The sequence below is a fragment of the Oxyura jamaicensis genome, chromosome 1 (assembly GCF_011077185.1).
Source record: "Oxyura jamaicensis isolate SHBP4307 breed ruddy duck chromosome 1, BPBGC_Ojam_1.0, whole genome shotgun sequence".
Lineage (NCBI taxonomy): Eukaryota > Metazoa > Chordata > Aves > Anseriformes > Anatidae > Oxyura > Oxyura jamaicensis.
Window position 1 is genome coordinate 110,567,262 of NC_048893.1, and position 17,260 is coordinate 110,584,521.

Genomic DNA, 17,260 nt, shown 5'->3' on the forward strand with positions numbered 1-17,260 from the left:
GATTTGTCTGGGTTTATCTTCATAAAGGCTTTGCTTTGAATATTTCAGTTCCGTAAGGAGGGGAAAGTATTTAATGAAGAAAAGGGAATATAATCTCTATCTCTCAGTGGTAGACTGATGATATAATTGAAATGTTGTCTGGCCTTCAAAAATACTGTTTTCCATCATTTAAATATCTTTAATGTGAGGACTTTATAATGATTATTAGTATTACTTTGGAATTTTTAATACATGTGAACTGTTCCAGTAGACACCTGTTTGTACTCCCATGTCACTTTCAATAAGTTATAAAATAGTTCTGAACATGATCAGTCCTTATGACATTTGAATTTTGATAATGTATACAAAATTAATTTATATTTTGTCATTAAGTAGCTTTTAATTAAAAACTAATTGAGGCACAATGCACGAGGGTGCCTATGTATATGATTTAACTTGAGACATGAGTATATGAGACGTTCTGTTGTCTTGAGTCAGATTAGTCAAATGGATAATCGTTGTTTTTCTCTAATCAGTGTCTTTCAGTGTTTTAAACGTATATATATATACTAAAACATATATATAATAATTTTCTGAGTATCATGAATAAACATTTTAAAGTGTAGATAATTGCTGAAATTGGTGATTTTTTTTTTTCTAAATTCAATATTATGGTAATTGAACTTAAGCAGCATTCAGTAGTTTATTACATTTGATTTATTTGGTAGCTGTACCTTGTATTTGGGTTCCAGTCCTCTACCAGCTTAACTGCAGGTGCTGGAATGAATGTTGTCTGGGTGATGGTGTCCACTGCTTGGAAGCTACAGTCCTTTCCTAAACTTTCTAAAAGAGTATAGCTGGAACTGTTTTATCTTGGAACAAGTAGCTGAGGCAGAAAAAGGCATTCTTATATTGTAAAAAGAATTATGTTTAACTAGCAAAAAAAATCTGCCCCTCTGCCCTCTTCAACATTAACGTGTGTAATAAGGAACTCTTGCAACATGTGATGCTCAGCAGTTCTGTAACTGAACTTGTCAGTTGCTTGTTGTTTCTTTACCAGACCAGACATACTATTTTTGCCTTGTTTCTGTAATTGTTTGGTTACCAGAAGGAAGCTCTCTTAAGAAGTGGATTTTGTCACCGTTGCTGTTAACTCAGAGTCTTGTAAAAAGAAAACTCCAACTTAAAATTCTTGAAATGTAAATACTTCGTGACTTCATTAAGAGCATTCTTACGCACATTCATGTACCTAATCTTATGTTCTAGTTGAGGATTTTCTAATTATGTTCCAGAGAAAACAGTTGAGTTGCTTCCTGGTTTTGACCAATTCCAATATAGTATTAAAACACCTATTTTGTTCCTCATTCCTACTGATTTGTTTACTTAGTTGGTAGAGCAGAGTGACCAAGATCATGTAAGATATCAGAAATTATAAAGTATATTAGCGTTTTGCGTTGATATCGTTTCAGTGTTACAAGTGAATCAGTTGTTAGGATAGATTCCTTCTTGTTGTAGCCCAGTGTTTGGTTCCATGCAGCCAAACATTTCTGTGTTGTAATCAGGAGTGTTTACATTGATCTGACTCATGTGTTTGGCTTTCTAAGGTTAATGTGGCTTGTACTCGACTCCTCTAGCAATGCATTTTGGAAGTAGCAGACTTTCTGTAAAATTTCTGTAGTCAAACACAAATGAAGACTTTTAGCACCCACAGTGATCTATTATTACATTTAAAAATTCTGGTTACATCATAGTTAAATAGCAAAAGTGGGTTTGTAAAATGTACCTGGTTTGTTTGGTGTGGATGTCACTTTGAGTCACGTAAGATATCAGAAAGTGAAGATTCTTCTGTTTATTTGAAACATTGTTTTCCCTTTATAAGATTAATAAAATTCTATAGTATTTAATACAAATAATATCAAATTTGCATTGTAACTCTCAGAGATGTATCTGAAAAATGGCTGTGCTAGTTCTGAATATTATAAACGTTTCAGATCTATAACTTATACAGCAAAATAAGAGTTTTATGTGCGTTTTTTTTCTTTTTTTAGGTGATTGTTATTGTGTTTGAAATATTTTTTTCCCATTGCAGGCCAAAGTCACCAAAACAAAGGAAGGCAAAAGAACAAACCTGGTGATCCTGAAAAGACGAAGTAAGGAAAATTTTTAGTTATTTTGTATAACTTAATTTAGTTAATGAGTGTTTTTTTTTATATATATATTGCACTTATAAACGGCTGATGCTGCTTTGTCTTGTTGCTTGCTCTTTGCCTTTTTTTTTTATTTTCCCCCAGCTAAGGGTTAATTTAACCCCTTAAATCTGATATAGAAATCCATTATATTGAATGGGTGGGTCTATTCCCACAGTAGTGTATGTTTATTATTAGAGTAGGAGGGTGGTGATTTCAGTGCAATGTCTAGGAAAAGAAGACAAGCTACAGAGGAAGAACGTGTAGAGTAATTATTATCTAAATACGTTTTTCATTAGAAATGTTTTAATGCTTCTAATAACAATATTAATGGTATACATTATTTATAATTTATTGTATATGTACATAAATAAACAATACAGAAAACATAATAAACTGATTTATTATTTATTTTATAATCTTAACATTTAAACTGAACACTTAGATAGGAATTGTTCCCTGTTTGTGAACCTCACAACTGTTAGGCAGCAGCAGCTCCTAACACTACATATGGTGAGACACTTCAGTTTAAAGATGGATGTCTCCCTCTTAGCCTTTACCACTAGATTAATTGTATTTGCCTGTGGGTAGACACTTATCTGAGCAGGTGATTGGTTATAAGTTATTGTTTCTTTCAACTGTGCTCTTAGCTTCTTGACCTTCTGCATTAACAAAAACCGAACCCACCTGGGGCCTTTGCTTTGCAGGTCCCAATATTGGAGCATGGAAATTAGTGAGTAGAGGAGAAAATACCATAGGGTCCTGATTTTTGTGGAAGGGTGTCCATGGTAGCAAGTTGAAGTTGGAGTAGCAGGGTCCCAGTGTGGGAGAGGGTGGCATGTGAGTATATTATGCAGTACGAGGGTGTTATGAGGGTGGGAAAATAATCAGTGCTCTGTTTTCTAATGTTGAGGCATGAGGAGTATAGGAGATCCTAGTGCAGAAGCCTTCTATTCCGCTTTTTGTAGGCATGGCAAAAGTAGACAAAATGAGAGAGTATTTCTTCTGCTGTGATTCTGCTCTTTACCACCTTGTTGGAGTCTAAGAAAGTTAAATTTTTAAGTTAGAAGTTCTGTTTGCTTCTACCTGGTTTCTTTTTAACACTTTTTTCTTTAATGTTCTTTTAACATTTCTAAAATAGGTAGCATTTGTGTAAGTATACGCAGAAAAGTCATCTCTTAGTATTTGCATACAGGTTTTAAGAGCTTGATGCAAAGATAATAATATCAGTAATCACTATAAAGAGATCGTAGATTTTAAACACCAGATTTATTATTCTAGATACTGAAAGTTCTGTAATAGTACATTTACAGGAGATACACATATCTGCATATGTATATTTGCAGTGTTCTCAAGCATTTTTCCATGGTATTTCCCAAAAGATCAAAAAGCATTGAGGTACAAAGGCAAGAGAATACGAACAAATAGAAATTTCAGTTACGCAAATGGTGTGTGGTGTGCTAGTAACTATTTCTTCTGGCAGTACTGCTTAGGTACAGTCAAATGCTTTGCTGAAATGTGGACCTTGATTCAGGAAGTCAGTGAGTAGTCATTACGGGAGTAATCCCGTAAGATTAGACCTCTAGAAATGCCATTTAGGGTATAGTGCCTGTATACTGATTTTTTTTTTTCCAGTAGGATGTCAGACAAAGTAATCACAGTTGGTAATTCAAGTTACCTTTAATAGAGAAGAGGATTTATATGAAAAGGAGATGCTGGTGTTCAGTGTTTGTTATGCAGTTTACATTAATCATAATTAAAGTTTTCAGCACTAACAGTTGTCCAGCTCAGTACCTGTTTCTAACTGACAAAATACCAGGTCAACAGTACACATACAAACAGGATAAGTATATCTTATTTTCCCTGTATACTTTGTTGCTGTGGAATGTGTTAAAGCCACTTGGAAAACTATTGGTAGTATACAAGAGTGATTATTTTTGTGGATGCAGAAACTTTTTTTTTCCAATTATGAAAAGAAGTGGGGGAAATTGGTCTCAATGAGCTATAACTGAAGACTGATTAACTGTTTTATTTTTTTAAAGCCTAATTTACCCTCTTATGTTTATATTTTTTCATCCTTTTCAGGATATACTTCATGTTAAGACAGCTGATTAAAGCTCACAATATTCCAACTTCCATGAAGAAAACTGAATTCTTACTTGAAAACTAAATATTTTCCAAATCTCAGTTGAATTTTAGTAAATGAAAGCATAATTTTAATAATCACTGCTTATGTTGCCCAAAAGCAAGTTGCATGATACAGCCTAACCCAAATGTGCTTCCTTTACAGCAAAAGATAATAGGAACCTTGTTCTTACTGTTACATTCAAACTTACACCACAGCGTCATTCAAGCTGTATCTTATTTTCAAGGACACTTTGTGCTAGTGCTACTGTGTACGACTACTACAGTGTACCAAATAACTTTTTTAAACCTTTTTGACACTTCATATACTTATTCAAAGTAAGAGATTTGACCAGGAGGAGAACATTATAAGTCAGTTTCAGTTTAATACTAGAAAAGAGCTTTTAAAGTCCTTTTAGGACTTTGTAAAACTTGAATCTTGGCTTAAAGCACATCAGTGTCTAATTTTTAAGTACAGAAATACTCCTTTCTGAATGTGAATGAGTGTGTTTGATGGTTTGGGGCCAATATTGAAAGTTGAGATAAACAGCACTGTAGATTGTATGTACAAAATGTATGCTTCTATCTGTCCTAAAATTTAAGAGTTTAACAAAAGAAATAATAATTCCCAGTGATACTGGGAGACCAACATGATTTAAACAAGTTTGAGGAAGTTGCTGCATTTATAGGTAATTCCATTTGCCAGGGAATATTCCATTTCCTCACTGAATAGATAGTTAAGGAGTTAAGAACTATTACTTCAGACTTGTTTTGTAATGTGACTAAGGCAAAGGATGACTTACTGCTTAAGGCTATGCACAGTTCAAGGCTTTCAGTGTTGCAACCTCAACTGTGAAATGAGACAAATTGAGCTCAGGCTGTACTTTCTTGCATGCTTTTTTTTCATTTGTGCTTAGGATGATTTAAAACCGATAAGGGAGAGAGCAAAATAAAATGTTTACATTGAAATAGAGAAGCTGATACAAGTTTCTGTCAAGTGCTTTTTTTTTTGAAGCATAGATTTATGATGTTGAAAGAGTCACTATAGGAACAAATGCTCTTTACAGTAACAGAACCATCATGAAATTGCTTGTCTTGCAGTAAAGTTTTTGACTTACAATGTATTTCTCAAGTGAGGTGCATATCATAACTCCATTTCTGTAATTGGCAAGTTGCTTGGCTTCAAAAAAAAAAAATAATCAAGGAATCTTAAGGAATCCTGTGATACTCTAAAGGATTTATCTTAAGTGATGAGTGTTTGATGCTGTTGAATGTGGGACTGAGTTAAATGTATATTAGCCATGGGCAATATAGTAGCACTGAGGATTGAGTAGCAATCTTAGCATTGAGAATTTAATTTGGAGTATTGAGCAATACTTTGCCTCTGCACTTGCTCCATTTCCCTGTTGCACATTGCCTTTCTGCCCTAGTAGGGGAAAGGAAGAGTTGAAAAGAACTTCTCTCTTCCTCTCTTCTCTGTTCTCCCTGCCTCTGCCATGCATAGCTGCTACATGCATTTGATTTTAAGTGGTTGTTGTGCTAGGGTAAAGGATCTTGTACTTAGAAAAAGTAGAACAGGGAAACGAGGAGAAGGGAAAAGAGGCCAAAGTGCCTTCGTATACTTCTGCCTTTGGTGTAGGGAGAGTCTCTAGTTACCAATTTCAGCCCTTCATAAAAGCAACTCGGCTGACATTGAGCTAGAGAAGATAAAAGAAAACACCTAAAATGACAGAGAAGGTCTCTACTTCCCCGAAGCCCTAGTGATTCCCAAGCCATAAAGTTGAATAGTATCATAATCCTTGATAATGTTGCAATACTTGTGAAAAATACTATTGTGAATATTATTGTGAAGAAGTGCACCATAATAATTTCTAGCATATAGGCTTATGTGGTGGTATGGTAAAAGCACAGAAATTTCTCTGTTTCTTGAAAATTAGATTACACATAAAATGCATCTACAAACTCTTAATACCATTGTCCTGTTATTTGTAGAGATCACCTTGATTTGAAGATAGAGTCTAAAAGCATCCAAGATAAACTCTTCGGTACTGTACAACAGGTAACTGTGGCAGTTACTTAGCATATGACCTTAAGTGTAAACAATTACAAACCTTTTAGTAATGCTGTCCAAAATACTAGTTTGCTCAAAAACTTACCACTTCATGGTTTAGCCTGATTTCTGTCAAGAAGCAAAGATCATGTGATTACACTGATTTATATTGTCTCTTTGCTGGTAGTCCTCTTTTTGCTTCTCCTCTCCCCCTCCCACTGCCATTTAGCTTTACATTCACAAAAAGGCAGCTGTCTCACTGATGGTGCATGCTGAAAAGCTTTGTGAACAAAAGGTCTAGTCAGAAGAAAGAAAACCTATTGTGACCCTGAAGAAAAGGCAACGAGATCATCTTTTGTTGGGTGTCAGGAAGCGTATGTGATTTCATAACTTCTCTCAGAATTATTTCTTAATGCTTAAATACTTAAAATTTGACTAGCTATATATCAAATGCATGGTTTTAATACTGAGGTCACTGTGGGCTTTATGCATCCGTTTAATAACCAGAAAATACCACGTACTTACACTGCACAGTTTCTTTAGGTTCATAGTTGGTCCTAGATCCATCCAACTGCAGAGATTTGTTATAGAAATATTTAGTTTGAATGAAATACAAATGTAAATTTGCATGCGTGAACACCAGAGAAAATGGCAGTGTTAAAAAGGAAGTTAACATTGATTGCTACAGACCACCGTTATGTGTGATTTCATTCAAAGGAAGAGGAGACAAATACTGATGTAAAGATGGAAAGCGGGTCTGGAGCTGTGAAATACTCAGATAATGAAAACTAGAAAAGAGAAATTAAGGAATTTTGTCAGTGACTTATGACTAGCGAGGCAGAGTAGAAAGGTAGAAGATCCAAAACGGTAGCTGCTCCTACAAGGCTTGAAAGGCAAGACCAGAGTCAATATATCACTGCCTGTCAGGATGAACCCAAGAGACAATGGATTTAAGTGCACCCCGTGTCATACCCAGATGTCTCTAGACCATTTGAATGTTTATTTCTTGGTGTGTGAACACAGATGAATGAAATCCATTTACTTGCTGCTTTTGTACAGTGAAATCACCTTTCACTCCTGAAAGACACCATGCAGTTTTCTTACACTGATTTCCAATGTACTCATAAAATAGCTAGAAATAGTTAGTAAATTGGCTCCCTTGTATCTCAGTTTATATGTGCAACTGTTAAAATCACTGGGAGTCATTCAGGGATTTATAGTACTTTCCCAGGAGTTCAGATTAAATATGTTTTCCAGTATTTGATACGTATCTTTGGAAATGGTCACAGAACATTTTGTTGAACAGCTGTTTAAAGCTCAATAAAATTCAGAAATTGAAGTCTTATTTCTCAGGTCTTACTAGCAACAAATAATGAGTATCCCCAAACTGTTGAATGAATTAATTAATGGGGACATACATAGTTACTCATTTGCTGATTAATTACCTCATAAAAAAGAGAAAAATGGATTTGGGAGAAGATGCAGATGCTGACTGCACTGAGACTCCCTTGCTTCCTTAAAAATACCTATTTTTGTAAGGTTAATGCAGCACTAGAATCAAAACCCAATTTTTTAGTGGGCTTAATCAGCTTCACATGTCATGTGTGTACATTATTAGCTTAACTGTAAATTAGTTCTGTTCTATACCTACATGCTCTGACTGCATTACCTCATGCTAGTACTTCTAGGAAATTAAAAAATGTCTTTCCTGCATCTTCTCCTGTACCTGCTAGTTTGTTTCTGCTGTCCCTGCCACTTCTATTTACAACTTTCACTGGATCATGGGTATTCTTCTATGTTTGTCCTTTTTGGCCAGGTGACAGAACAAAAACAAAATATGATTGAAGTTCATAGATAATACAGAAATTGTGTTCTGGATGAACATTAATTTCACTATGTCAAAATGTTGGTTTCTTTTACAGGAATACAATTAACTACAACATTATTGTAATGTTTAAAGATCGGGCAACTCAAAGATTAATATGTCCCATTCTTCCAAAACTTTACCATTATTTTCTCCCTGCCCACAAGCCTGTATTCAGAATCCTGGGGAAAAAAAATAACTTTGAATCGTAATGTATGGAGAGGGAGGGGAAAAAACAATTGTAAGGCAGAATTCCTAGTGAATGAAGAGTTAGTCTCAAATACACAGGTGGGCCTTTTTGTTCTTGGTTGGTTTTGCTTGCGATGACAGGAGAAGGGGATGGAGGAGCTTCAAAGTACTTCTAAATTAGCACAGTGATCTGCTCTCCAAAGCATAACAACGTTATTTGTAGTGTTTCAGCAGACCAAGTTCCTAATTCTGCAACTGCTTTTATTGATTTATTGTGTTTAAAAAATGTTTGTACATGAGATGGAGTCTACAAGTGGGGGTAGAGAGGTCTGCTTTTTATATATAAGAAGTATTAAGATAATGCCTGAACTAAACTCAGAACTTTCTGAAGAGAAACGGATCTAGACTTCAGTAAAAAAAAAAATAAAATAGTTTTTAAGAGATTGTCAGCAGTAGGTCCATAATAACCTTAAGTTTTTAGAAGTTGAATTTACTTTACTTTACTTATTTACTTTACTTTACTTATTTACTTTACTTACTTTAGTTGAACTACTTAAAAAAAAAAAAAAAAAAAAAAAAAACCTACCTGACCAGCTTTAAAAGTGGAATTATGATAAAACTGTAGAAGTACAAAATTTGGACAGTTGTCTGTTGGATGAGTATTTTAGTAAACAGCTCCTTTTTTTACTCAAAAAAAAAAAGCTGTTTTCATTTAGAGTTGCTGTTCTCCTAAATGTTTTAGGTGGATTCAGCTATGTTGCTAGAAGAGGTTAAATCCCTTGTTCGTGATGGTTATACAGCCTTGATGGACCAGAGGTATCACAGTGCTGAACAAGCCTTTTCACAATTGTTGAGCATTCTAAATCCTTCAGAATTAAAGGTAAATTGAGAGGAATAACTTAGTTATTAGGGTAATCGAGCTTTATGCTTTTGATACTGTGTGTCATTCCTTCCTTCAACCAAAATAATTGTTATGGAATTGTTGCCTGTGATGTTGACTCCAGTGCTAGATGTTGCACTGATATGTATGCCAAGGAGCTTAAAAATGAAAAAAATGAGAACAGGATAAGAGAACTATGGGATTCTATCTTTGTAATTCTAACTTTTTAATGTTCAGTATACATGTGTACATTTCTAGGTAAGAAAATTAAAATATTTACCAAACTACTTAATATGAAACTACTGTCTGTTGTTAGCTTTATTGATAATGTTATAGGGTGAAAAGAATTTATATTCTGGTCAGATAACGCCTTGATGCAAGTATTAAGAATTTTTGTGTGAATGTATCTAGCCATCCTGCCAATGACCCAGTTGGCATCCTGAATTTGTTAAAAATAACACAGCATTAAGTTTTCTGTGAATATCCGTGTGCGCATGCATCTCTGTACTTTAAGGTCTCATTTCAGTAAGAGCTGTTGCACTACCAAGAGCAAGTCTGTACTAAATGCGTTACTAAGCAAGTAATGCGCCCATCCATCTGGAACTGTGACCTAGTTTATTAGAAGGTAAAATTTTGAGAGAAGCTTTTTTTATTTAAAAACAAAATAGAATATGCTCAATTCTGAATATGAAATCTAGCAAAGTTACCCTGTACTACATAAAAACATACTAAGGCCAGTAACTGTAGCACTTCTAAAAGCAGACATTTCAGGATGTATCAGTCTGATGTATCAGGGTGCCAAATGACCAGCAGTAAAGGTGCAGTTAACCTTCACTTCTTATGCTGATTGTAATACTCATCTGTGTAGAAACTATGATGGTTTCCTGTGCCTATTGTGGTGAACATTTTCAATTGACAGTAGATCGTAATGTTCTTGTTACTAGCCAAGTGTTTCCGTGCTACTATTATAATTTGACTCTACTTACAGCAATTGAATCTTCGTATTATTAATTACGTTGTAATCATCTATGGACATGCCACTGCTCTCCTTGGAATAGGACAGCCCGAGGTATGACATTAAGACACTGTATTGCTTTTATTCAGAGTTCTAGTTCAGGTGGTTGATCATCTATTTTTGTCTCCTCTTAGTAGACCTAAAATGAGTTGGGAAGGAAAGTTTTTGCCACAGTTTAGAAAATGGTGTGTTTTTTTCAATCTGGGACTAGGTCTTTAATAGTAGTATTGGACAAATTAAGCTACCAAATAGGAAAACTACTTTTTAAATTTCAAATGAGATTCTTAAGTATTACTGAAGTATAGTCAATTATTTTTCTTCACCTTCATCTTTGTCATAACATGGTTATGCACTAATCTTTAAAAAAGAAACAAAAAAAACCCTTTTGGTTCCAGAAAACACCCACACAGAAGGATGCACCCTTTCCCCCTTTCCCGCTCCAGTATTGTTTATAAATATCCAGTGTCTTTCAATTAATTTTAAAATGTCTGGGTATCAGTAAGCTCAATTAGCTCATATCATTATTTTTTTAGAGCCCATGTTTTTAGAGCCCTTTGCGTGTGAACATAAAATTGCTTAATTCTGTTTACTGTTCATAGGACTAATCAAACAATAGGGCATATTGACACACTCTACTGGGGGGAAAAGAGGAAGAACTGAAAAGCTGCTGGCTAAATGTCACATTTTTGTCTTAAATTTATTTTCAAGGCACTGACAAAGGCCAAAGACCAGTTTAACAAAATAATTGAACAGTACCAGGAAGAAAGATTTGATTGTCTGGCATACTATGGAATTGGAAAAGTATACCTCAGGCAAAACAGGTTTGTGCAATAGAAAGTTTCAATACTTGATATAACAAGTATTTTCATTTGAGGAAGTCCTGTATGATTTTTTTGGTAATTATTCTTTGTTAATCAACATATTCAAGCATCAGAATAATTTATTACAACTTTAAATTTTTTATTGTTAAAAATGTAATGGAAGCTGCTGAATCCAGTGGACTCCAGGATATGGGGATGTGACTGACCAGCACACCCCCACAGTGGAGGAGAGCTCATACGCAAAGAGTAGAAAATGATGAGTTTGGGGAAGAATGCATTGTAAAGAAAGCTGAACTTATTTCAACACCAGGGAGATAGGGGAGTAACCTTGGTTTTAGAAAAGACAGCTGCATCAGTGAGTCATCAAGTTCCCTGAAATAAATAGCAAAGATCTTCCTGAGTTAGCCAGACCAGCATAGGGGGAGCACGTATGTGGCTCAGCCTGACAAAATGTGTAAAAAGTAGACAACTACTCTTCTTTGAAGAGAGCAACGGGCTGGCTTCAGCTCACATAATCTTTTCTAGAAGCTAGAAACACCCAGCTTGTGCTGTGATTTCAGGATATTGCACTATCACTACTAAATCAAAATCCCATCTAATGCCTACGGTGGGTTGACCTTAGATGCCCCTGCACCCTTGCCCCCCAGCCCCGCTGGCCAAAACCCCAACCCTTGCCTTTTAAACCTAAAACAATGCCAGACTTATCAAATGAGTAAGTTTGATATTAACCATTAAACCCTCCTCTGTGTGGAATATCTGAAAGAACCTGCCCAGGGAGTGTTGGACTCTGGGAGGGGTTTCCTCCTTCCTGCTGCTGCCTTGTAGGCAGGTCTGTTCTAACACCCAGGAGTTGCCTGCGTCCCAGTCCCAGGGCTGTGGCTGTCCCTTCCCTTTGCAGTTTTGGCTGGTAGAAGCTTAGCTTTAGGCTGTGTATGTACAGAAGAGCTGCACACACCCACAGACAACGTGTTAATAGAGCTGGCCATGCAGGCTGCCCCTTCAAAACCCATGCAGCACTATCTGAACTCACATAAAACATATGTACAGGTAGCAGAATCCTCTGCCTCCTCTCTGCCTGACTGGGATTGAAGGTAGCTAGTGAAAATATGTGTCTTCGCTCTGCAGATTAACAAGCACACCAACGTTCATGTATCCCTTGAATACCAGCACAGGCTCTCAGTCTGCCTAATATCCCTGCATGAACTCTGGACCCCTTATCCAGCCACTGCCACAGGCCTTGAGTCTTTTACACTGAACAGCCCTTTACCACGTAACTTAATGCCTTTTCATTCCACGTACTCTTACTGTTACTGTTTGTTTTTCTTGGATCATAAAATGAATCATGAAAGAATTGTATTCTGTGCAGAATTCATTGATAAATGATTTGAACGTGTTGTGCCTGCTTAAACTTCAGATTCTCAGGTGCGCTTGATCAGTTTATGAAGTCACAAACAATGGTCAGTCATAAGATTGTACCTGGAGTATTAACTTGGCCCACAACATCTCAGGTCATTGAAGAAACGAGAAAAGAGAATTTACAGGTACGTTTAACCACAAAAATAAAAATTCTATTCTCTCAAATAGCCTTTCCAAAAAAAAAAAAATATATATATACACCTCCCAAAGCTGCATGGTGTGACTCCTAGTGTGTCATCCTCACTTGGTTCCTTGCCCCACATTATCAAGGCCAAGGCACAGACAGAAGTGAGGAGGGGTTCTGCATGGAGCAGCCAGTGCAAGTAAATTTCCTAGAGCACTGTCAACCCCAAAGCCTGGTCTTTGCAGGGAAGAGCTCTTTTTGCAACGACAAAACTGTGCTCTTAGAAAACGTACCATTTACAGCACAAGGGCAGGTCTCTGTATAAGAATTTATACTTAGGTATTTTATGTAATAATGTGGTTCTAATCAGCTGCAAGTTGTTCGTAATGGGAGTTTGATGTTATTGAACTAAATGCCTGTGAACACTATATACAACGTAATGCTAGAGAGAACACATTAGAAATGAGAATTAGCAAAAATATGAAGTTAAAAATTGCATAGGTAATGCTGTATTTAAAACCAAATGGGAGACTTTGACTGTATAGTTCTTAAGGTAAAATTCCTGGTTTGAATTGAAAAATCCAACTTCTGGTTCTGAAATTACAAATTACTCTTTTGTAATAAAAAGCTTTTTAATTTTTAGTGCTGTTATTGAAGTATACCATGCCATGAAAGTCAAGACACACAAGCTCCTCAGCATGCAGGCACTTTGACACAGCAGAGCATGCTAGGTTACTCATTGTATGAAAGTGGCTATACTGTATTAACCTCTTTTGTTTCTGGTCAGAGCAGCAGTTGTGCTGTTTCATAACAGTGTGACAGGCGCAATGATTTCTCATAGTCATCAGGCTGATACTGTAGTAAGCTAGCCTTATACAACTGTGGTCTGGGACTGCTGTAGAGTGTAATGCAAATATCTGAAAGGCTACGACTGGGAGTCTATTTGTTTCTAATAATGTTTGATTAATTTGGCCTCAATGCCAACCCTAAGGTACTTGGAACGCACTTGACATAAACCTATTTTAATATCTTTACCTTTAGACACTGTTTAGGGAGACCTCACGAGCTCCAGTGCAGAGCCAGGTCTGAACTGTCCCTGGGAATTTTGGTATAGAAAACTTACTATAGTCTCATGCAATTTGAATTGTTAAGCATGTGTAAACCTGCACATAGGAAAGCTATGGATACTTAGTTGATAGCAACTCAAATGAACTTTTGAATATTTTGACATAAAAGACGATCTTGCATAGCTTTCACTATTAAAAGTTACCTTTTGGTATTAGTTGTATGCTGTTCAAAAAGTGAAGTCTGTCTGTTTCACTGGAAAGTTCCCTGGAAGTAGATATTTAATCTTCTGGTTTCTGTGCAATTTATCTGATACCATTTTATGTTTCTCAGTTGATCTTAAAGAATTGTATCGAGGAGTGCAAGTTCCCTCCAGAGCCAGATGCAGTCTGTCGTTATCATCAATGCCATGGCCACTCCAAAATCCAAATATTTTTTACAGATCCAGACTTTAAGGTAAATTTTAGTTTAAAAGGGTTTGGGAAATGCAGTATCCTGTTTTCATGATTTCTATCCACTTTTATATTAGAACACTATCCAGAACACACCATTTTATTATATTTTTGTTAAGTTGTGCACTGTTTTTCTGTTGTTTTCAAAGATGTTAATATTATTTTCCAATGTTAGGGTTTTATACGTATTACCTGCTGTCAGCAATGTAGAGTGGAGTTTCACATCAGCTGTTGGAAAAATTTGAAAACTACAAACTACAGTGATAAAAATGATAAGGTAAGACCTCTGTCAGACTAGAAGCATTTTTTTGTCAATATTACAACCTTCTTTTGGTCTGTGGTAGGTGAAGTGCTACAGCCTTATATATGTTCCATTCATCTGACAAGAAGAGAGATGGGAAAGAGGAGGCTCTTATTAAATTGGCTAATGTGCAAGTGTGGGTAAAGCTTGCTTTTTTCTGTAGAAGAAAGGCTTGTGTATGTGTGATGGTTTTACCTTGCTACGCAGCTGAGCTCCACCTCAACTGCTCTCTCTTTCCCCCTCCTCAAAGGAAAAGTGGGAGAAAGGGCTCAGAGGTTGAAATAAGGACAGGGAGATCACTCAACAATTACTCTCATGGGCAAAACAAACTCGGTATAGGGAGATTAATATAATTTTTTTGCATATCACTAACAGACTAGAACAGTGAGAAACTAAAAGCGAACTAAAAACACCACCACATCCGCCCTCTTCCACCTCCTCCCCCCAAGCAGTGCAGGGGAACGGGGAATGGGAGCTGCAGTCAGTCCCTGACGCTTTGTCTCTGCAGCTCCTCATGATCCCTCCCTGCCCCTGCTCCCCATGGGGTCCCTCCCACGGATGCCGTCCTTCCCCAGCTGAGCCTGCGGGGGCTGTCCACAGGCAGCAGCTCTCCAAGCACTGCTCCCACATGGCTCCGTACCTCGGGGTCCATCCCCCAGGAGCAAACTGCTCCAGCACGGGTCCCCCACAGGCGGCAGCTCTCCCCAGACCCCTGCTCCTGCGTGGGCTCCTCTCCACGGGCTGCAGCTCCAGCCCGGGGCCTGCTCCTGCGGGGGCTCTCCATGGGCCGCAGCCTCCTCCAGGCCACATCCACCTGCTCCACGGGGGCTCCTCTACGGGCTGCAGCGTGGAGATCTGCTCCGTGTGGGACCCATGGGCTGCAGGGGGACAGCCTGCTCCACCAGGGGCCTCTCCACAGCCCTCAGGGGAACTGCTGCTGTGTGCCTGGAGCACCTCCTGCCCTCCTGCTGCACTGACCTTGGGAGTCTGCAGGGCTGGTTCTCACCCCTGTCTTCAGGCTGCTGTTGCATGGCATTTTTCCCCTTTCTTAAATCTATTCTCACAGAGGTACAAAAAACATCATTTACTGGTTCGGCTCTGGCCAGCAGCGGGTCCCTTTTGGATCCAGCTGGAGCTGGCTCTTATCTAACATGGGGCAGCTGCTGGGCCCTGCTCACAAGAAGCCACCCATGTGACCCCCACTCCTACCTAAATCTTGCCACATAAACCCAATACAGCCAACTTAGCCTTTTTCTATTGCATCATTCATGTACTCCCATATGGAAATGTATTCCTGCTACAGTCTTGCTGTTGAAGAAACAAACTGACATTGAGTGTATCTAAAGTAATTTTACAAAAGGTGATATTGGCAGTTAGTATAAAATGAAGGGAAATCCAGGGAGGGTATGAACTCATAAAGTAATATTCTTAAAGATAACTCTTGAACCTAAAGTTGGAGGAGGGGATTTACTATAGCTTTGAGAAGAACAGATATATGCCATAGGTATAGGAACCTTTGGATGTGCAGTCCTTGCCAAGTCAGCTGTGATTTTTGATCCTCATCCAGTAAGAGTTTAGGCCCATGGTAGCTTTAATTACCTTGGTCAACTCAAATAAAGAAACTGTAATCTGTATGAAACCATAGAATTTGTATGAATTTAAAAGTCTTCTTTGTGCGTACCGTTTTCTCCTACAGGATTTTCTACAAGAATTATGTTTCACTCCTGATTGTACGGGCCTTATTTCAAAAATAGTTATTTTCAATTCTTCTGGTTTGGTAAAATGCGAAGTAAGTAAATGTTCATATAAAATATGAAAATAATCTTTAAAATATTTACTTTGCTAAAGGAGATAAAGTGAAGGTGATAATGTAACTCAGAAATAATATGCAAACTCATAAGTAATACGTTATCTTCACTAAGAATCTGAGCGTTATTTAGGGAAGTATGTTACCTCTTCTGTTCTTAACTTTATTTTGGTTAGAACTGTCACTGGGAACTGGAAATGCTTTTGTTGGTCTGTGAGAAGCAAGAAAAAAGATTGTAAAGTTTGCTTCCTGTCCACTAGTAAACCTGAACAACATCCAGTTCTTCTGGCCTTGTGTTACATTTCCACTTGTCTTTTTTTCAGAGAGAAATATATTGATGTGTACTAAGTTGTATGGTATTTTAGGTAGACATTCATGAGGCATATGTGCAAGGGTGCACAATCTCTTTTGTAGTATTACTTTCATTGTTTTCCAAAGCATCAAATGCTGTTTGGTTTTGAGAACATCAACGTTGTATTGTAACCCAAGTTTTAATGTGATGTCAATTATTTTGGTAGTTTGAACAAAAAATCACAAAACCCAAGGAACCACCAAGAGCCAATATTAAACAGAAATGCTCAAGGTAAGCTCTCTACCATTTAAAAATAAGTTCAATCATTTTGGAAGGGGGAGTTTTCTCTAGAAATTAATTTCTTAAGAATTGCTAAAACACCACAGGTACTTTGGAAAGCTATTCTTGTCCTTTGTATCTGAAAAGATGTATTTGAATGAACTGAAAACATTTTTTGATAGAAAAGTAGATCGACTAAGAAGTCAGGTAAAAGTACTTTATTGTCCCACCATAAAATTATTTAAATTAACTTATAAACCTGTAGCTCTGTACGTTCTTTTTACAAATATGAGCACAGAACGGCATTGACTGGTATTCCTGAATAAATTATTGTTAGTGCTGTGGTGGTCTTAGTTCTTTAAAAACATCGTTTTTATTTTGGTCACAGGGTGTGACCATTCCCCTTCAAATATATG

At 37.0% G+C, this 17,260-nt stretch overlaps 1 protein-coding gene across 5 annotated transcripts in view; it reads left to right on the forward strand.

The window, feature by feature from the left end:
- The window catches only part of TTC3 (tetratricopeptide repeat domain 3), a 62,877-nt gene that overhangs the window by 21,481 nt on the left and 24,136 nt on the right, over positions 1 to 17,260 (forward strand). For all 5 annotated transcript variants that reach the window (XM_035315751.1, XM_035315749.1, XM_035315748.1 and 2 more), the window contains 10 exons: positions 2,069 to 2,129; positions 6,282 to 6,348; positions 9,135 to 9,272; positions 10,261 to 10,341; positions 10,996 to 11,108; positions 12,523 to 12,649; positions 14,047 to 14,169; positions 14,341 to 14,442; positions 16,163 to 16,255; positions 16,792 to 16,856. In XM_035315751.1, coding sequence (XP_035171642.1) covers positions 2,069 to 2,129; positions 6,282 to 6,348; positions 9,135 to 9,272; positions 10,261 to 10,341; positions 10,996 to 11,108; positions 12,523 to 12,649; positions 14,047 to 14,169; positions 14,341 to 14,442; positions 16,163 to 16,255; positions 16,792 to 16,856 — 970 coding nt within the window. The remainder of the gene's footprint in view (positions 1 to 2,068; positions 2,130 to 6,281; positions 6,349 to 9,134; positions 9,273 to 10,260; positions 10,342 to 10,995; positions 11,109 to 12,522; positions 12,650 to 14,046; positions 14,170 to 14,340; positions 14,443 to 16,162; positions 16,256 to 16,791; positions 16,857 to 17,260) is intronic.